This window comes from Carassius gibelio, chromosome B18 (assembly GCF_023724105.1).
Source record: "Carassius gibelio isolate Cgi1373 ecotype wild population from Czech Republic chromosome B18, carGib1.2-hapl.c, whole genome shotgun sequence".
Classification (NCBI taxonomy): domain Eukaryota; kingdom Metazoa; phylum Chordata; class Actinopteri; order Cypriniformes; family Cyprinidae; genus Carassius; species Carassius gibelio.
This window is the reverse complement of record NC_068413.1, coordinates 6,114,210-6,120,209: the sequence shown is the minus strand read 5'-3', so window position 1 is coordinate 6,120,209 and position 6,000 is coordinate 6,114,210. Positions and strand designations below refer to the sequence as shown.

Here is a 6,000-nt window from a genome sequence, read left to right as displayed (position 1 = left end):
CAAGTTGATCTCTACAAACTGATTATCTTAAAACACTATTTAAATCTAAAAATAAATATGTTTTTTTTTTCATGCTTAATTTCACTTTTCAGTTTTGTTCTATATTTTATTATTATTATTTTTTTTTACATTTATTTAGATAATAATATAGAACTTTAATATTAACCTTTTATCAGTTATTGGTCTTATCTGTATCTGACACAATTTTAATGTTGAGACATTCCTAAAATAGGAGTATTTCCATTTATTCACATTGCTCTCTAGAAGAAACTATTGACTATCCCCTGATAAGTCATGACTTTGGTTCTACTTTTGATAGAAGTGTTATTTATTTAAATTTTATTTATAAATGTATTTATACACTTTATCAATATTTTTATTATTGATACTGTATACTATAAATTAAACTTTTATTTTTACTAAACATTTTTTATGTTATTTTTTTATTTTCAGTTTAGTCAGTCTTTTTCAGTTATTTCTGTTTTATTTCAGTTTTTAGCTGTTTTGTTATGTGTATAGTTGTTTTAGTTTTCTAAATCGCTTTAATTGGTTTTAAAGTATAGGCTGTTCTTCCAGTGTCCAGTGTTGTCTTACAAATAAAATCACCGTGTTCTATTCTCACCCCTAAAACTGAGGCATCAGTCTGTTATCTGTGTGTGTGTGTGAGAGAGAGAGAGAGAGCTGCATTTCCTCCACCTTTAAGGCTAGCTGAACATCTTTCCATACCCGACATCAGTCTCTTTGTCTTTCCACACATGTCCCACTTTCTTTTCCCTCCATATGGCATTTATTTATCTTCAATCCCTCTATCCAAAAGAGTGGCCCTCCGTCTTTCCTCAGAAAGATGATTCACAAGCGGTGGCCAGAGTCACGCGCCGTCTCTCTCCTCCCTCCTCACCCGCTGTGTCCGTGGCAACAAAATGCGTCCAGTGTTTGTCTTTATTACTCAACTCAGTCAACTTAAACGGGTACAATGAGGTCTTACGGCTGAGACGTTACCAATGCCAGCTTTGGGCTGAATGGAACGGGTTGCACATTAACTGGTTTTGGGCCAAAAACATCTCAGTTTCCCTCTGTGGTGAAGCATAGTGCAATTGCTTCATTAATGTGCACTTAACCAGACTTTTTTTGTAAATTGGGATCATTTAAAGAGATAGTGTATAGACAACTGGTCATTATTGCTAAATCAATTTTTTTAAACTGTATTTGTTCTGCGGTGACTGTATTTACAGTATTTCACCTCTGTGTCTGCAGAGCTCCAGAGATCATCCTGGGTCTGCCGTTCTGTGAGGCCATAGACATGTGGTCCCTGGGTTGTGTCATCGCTGAGCTGTTTCTGGGCTGGCCGCTCTACCCCGGAGCATCTGAGTATGACCAGGTAAGACTTGTCGAATTCTTTAAATGGATTAAAAATGGAAACGGTAAAGAGCTGGGAGATTTCATATCCAGTATGCGCTGGCTTTCAGCCTTGTCTGAGGGTTCCACCGTTAGTATATTTGAGGGTATTTCTTGTACTGTATCTTGGCTGTTCCCGTGTTCCTGTTACTGAGGACGGATTGGGACACTCTGGGTGCCAGCTTCTATGGATACCCTCCCTTGATGCCCTGCTTTGTATAAAAATTGCAGAAAAACAAGTCTTGTTACTGAATATATATACATGCAAACATTATGGTCAATAAGTTTTCAGTTTTTTTTAATTAATTTTTTTTTATAAAGTAATTAATTTATTTAGCAAAAGTGTGTTAAATTGATTAAAAGTGACAGTAAAGAAAATGATAAAAAAAAGAGAGAGAGAGAGAGAGAAACTGACCATTTTATTCATCATACTAGAGGTCTTCACAGTGCACCCGAGACCCGTCAACCCGGGACCCGAACCGGGACCAGTACTGGTTCGGGTCTATATTTTAAATGATCAGCCGGGTCCGGGTCGGGTCTGAATCTATTACCTCGGGTCCCTGGTCTGTTTAACATTGTGTGTAATACCTGTGCGATCGGAGTCATCAGACTCGGAGAACACCAGGCCGTGATCAAACACTGCTTGTGTCTTTTGTAACTTGCAACTTGTAAAATTAGGAAAAGAAAAGTGTGAGCCAAAAAAAAGTGATCTCTCTCGCTCGCTCTCTCTCTGCCGTTAGAAGCAGAGCGCGCAGACTCAGAGTTAATGCAAGTGCCCGCACGGTAATAATGCCTGCAGGCTTGACACACTTATATTTAATATATTTCAAATCAGCAACACTATCTGAGGTGAACTGTAACATGAATGTTTTCTATGACGCTCAAATGCGTTTTTTAAGTTGATACAGCTTGATACAGCATGATTTAAAGACTATCAAAGCTAAATATTTCCACACAAAATATGAAGTAACATTGATCATAATCAGAAATGTTTATTGAGAATCAAATAATATTTTAGTGATTTTTGAAAGATCAATATTGTAATGATGCAGCACATTTTGCTAGGCGTCTCGGAAATAAATGACATTTTATAATTATATTATAGATTTTTTTTTTTAAGAATATTTCACAATATTGCTCTTTTTTAAATCAAATAATTACAGCCTTGATGAGCAGAAGATATTTATAAAAAAATCATGAATAGTTAGAATATTTCCGAACTTTTGGCAGGTATTTTAATAGCCTAATAAAAATGATATTAATATTTATTTTTATATTATATATTTTTAATTATTATCATTATTATTAAATGCTGCTTTTTATTTTTATAGGACTATAGTTTGTATTATTTCAATATAAGATATATCTTTTAATGTGATTAAATTTATATATATATATATATATATATATATATATATATTTTTTTTTTTTTTTTTTTTTTCACATTAAAAGATATATCTTATATTGAAATAATACATTGATTTTTTTTTTTTTTTTTTTTATAATAAGTGCCGGTCAGATTTTCCTGCTTTTTTTGTCTCTAGTGAATCACATGCCTGTTAAAAAAAATTTAAAATTACATCTAGTATCGCAAATATAAGAAATTAAGCAGCAGTTGTGATAAACAGTCTTAAAAGTCACATTTATAGTACGCATGTTTTATATTTAACACATTGCGACAGTGACCACACTGTCGACTTACACAGCAATCACTGGCATACATTTAAGCTTGGTTTAATATAAATACTTGCATTTCAATGCATTATTCTCAAGAACCCAAGCTTTCAGGAGCCCATTGACCCATGCCATAACTCATCCTTGGGTGTTTCTGTTTTGTAACTCAGTGGTCAGTGATGATACAAGTAGATAAATAAATAATGTAGTTAGTAGTAGTTCCTGTGGCTCAGTGGTTGAGCATTGCGTTAGCTTCACAAAAGGTTATGGGTTAGATTCCCAGGGAACACGCATACTGGTAAAAATGTATATGCTGAATACACTGTAAGTCGCTTTGGTTAAAAGCGTCTACTTAATGCATAAATGTAAATGTAATGTGATTCATTTGGAAAACGATTCATGAAATAATATTTCCAATAAGATATCCAATCAGTGAGATGAATCAGAGGAGTCTTGCTTTTTTATTTATTTTTTTAAAGTGTGTGAGATTGTGTGTATGTGTGGCCCTGCCGAGAGAGAGATCTCCTTTCTCAGAAAATGGCTGTTAAAACATCCCTCAATTACTGTTTGTGCTTAAGAGAGAGAAAACAAATCTGACTGTTGGCTGGGCCCCTGCGCTCTCAGCTCTCCTGAAGTGCTCTGTGTGTGTGTGTGTGTGTCGTCTCTCTGACTTTCATCTCTCTTTTGCCCCTTCGTAGTTCTGGACACATGCCACAAACTGCCCAATTAGCCCAGATCCAGAGCTCTACAGCGAAGCCTTCTCTTAAAAATAATTCTGGCCTCATGGAGCAGCCCAGAGCCAATGTTCTAGCTCTAAGCAAACCAAACCCGACTTTAACAAGCTCTTAAACACAGCAAAAGATTTGCAGATTTGTCTCCCACCGATTTTGTCTACTACAGAGTAATAGGGTTTTTTTCAGCCCCTCATTTGGTGCATTTATGAGGTCTTGTGATTGGGAAGCAGCCGAGTGTTAAGGATTTGTAACATTTCTCTTCGGCTTCCCTATTTACTTTAGATTTTCACTTGGATGCAAAACTTGAGAAGTTATTTCCAGTCTTTGCCGCTCATTTCTAATTACAGCACTTTGAAATCACCGGCAAGAATCCTCAGAAAGTGAATGGAAAAATGGTTTCACAATATGGTAAATGAGCCAAATGCGGTTATGAGCTCGGTCTCAGGATACGAGATTGGCTGTTTGGCAGGGGCTGTGGAAGAGATTATTATTATTATTATTATTATTGTGAATTCCTTCGGCTGCCAAGCTCTTGTATTTACATCTTTCAGGTGTGTGAATGGCGTTCAGTGTAATTGCGGCGTCCGGACAGACCTGTAAAAAGAGGGTTTGGCAGGGGAAATCAGTCTCATGGTGACAGCATTCATCACAGATGCTGTTTACTCGGCTTCTAATGCTGGAATGTTGAAGTTGTGTCATCAGCGTGGCAGCCAAGTGACTGATATGTTTTCGAGCAGACAAAATGTCATCAGTCTGTTTTAATGCAGCTCACTGTTGCTTTTCCCAGAAGTCCGCTTACGATATTAGTCAAGGTTTCTTGCACCAAAAACAGAATCGTTTCATTTTTCATGACATTTCATTTCCACCCTGATCATTAGAATTAAAGGCTGTTTTTGCTACTACAGTATCATTTTAGACTTGCATGTCGTAGAAAAAACCTTGAAAAAAATTATAATAATTTTATTATTAAAAAATATGTTATAGAAACTGTAATCTGATTATGAGCATTTTTAAAAGGTAATATAATCCAATTAAAAATACTACATTTAAAAAAAAAAATGTAATCACTTACCATCCAGCACCCCAAATATACTATATACTTAAACTATAGATTATATGCATTGACGTTTTAAAAACTTTGATGTCAGCCTCTAGCATTTCTGTTTTGAATAAATTGCTAACTAATAATATATTCAAAATAAAATCCATTTAGAAAATCTCCTTAATTTCCTGCAATATTTAATGCCGCTTTAAATTTGCATGCTGTGTTGGACCGAGAGGTCCGTCTATGATGTTTAGATCCTCTGCTAGTCAAATATCTTCGCTATACCAGTTTGCAGGTCAGAGATCTCCAAACGTAATATTTCTTTTTTATTTTATTTTATTTTATTTTATTTTATTTTATTTATATATATTTTTTATATTTCTTTTATTTTATTATTATTTTTCAACATGAAATACAATTTGAACTCACTTTACTTTCACTATCAGAAGTCAAACAGGATATTTAACGGTAAAAATAAAAAATTATTTGGACTGTGTCATTTTTAATACTATTTTACAGCTTAGCTTCATTAAACTGACTTTGCATTGTGACTGTATGTCTATGTACTTTATATTAAACCTTTATATATAAAACAAGCAAGAAAATCACATTTTCCAAGTGAACATGTCTAAGTAGTGAATATCCAGCACCTAAAGTGTGACGTTAGTTGTAAATCTCCTTTGGCCTGTGTTTATGTCTTCCACCAGATCCGGTACATCTCTCAAACGCAGGGCTTGCCAGCAGAGTATCTGTTAAGCGCAGGGACGAAAACAACCAGGTTTTTCAACAGAGACCCCGACTCCACCTATCCTCTATGGAGACTGAAGGTAAACTCCCTCACCCTGTTTCTCTTTCTCACTTCCTTAATTAGTCTCATTTGGTTCGCATATAATATGCACCGACAATGTTCTCTCTCTCTCTCTTTCTCTCTCTCTCTTTCGCTCTCATTCCCTCACTCTCTAAACTAAGTTAAATTGACGCATCCACTACACCCTGTAAACAGACCAAGAGGCTAATGTGCGCTAAATGGGTTTTGTGTGAGAGGACTTGGCAACCCGAGCGACGTGGGATAAATCCTGCTTAACGTCCCGATCTTATTCTTCCCTCTTTCACTCTTCCGTCCCTTTCTGCTCTGTTTCTCTCCACATTCCC

At 35.5% G+C, this 6,000-nt stretch overlaps 1 protein-coding gene across 4 annotated transcripts in view; it reads left to right on the top strand.

The window, feature by feature from the left end:
- LOC127977061 (homeodomain-interacting protein kinase 2-like) overlaps nucleotides 1-6,000 on the top strand; it is a 94,165-nt gene that overhangs the window by 62,491 nt on the left and 25,674 nt on the right. For all 4 annotated transcript variants that reach the window (XM_052581747.1, XM_052581745.1, XM_052581748.1 and 1 more), the window contains 2 exons: nucleotides 1,255-1,378; nucleotides 5,556-5,675. In XM_052581747.1, the coding sequence (XP_052437707.1) occupies nucleotides 1,255-1,378; nucleotides 5,556-5,675 (244 nt within the window). The remainder of the gene's footprint in view (nucleotides 1-1,254; nucleotides 1,379-5,555; nucleotides 5,676-6,000) is intronic.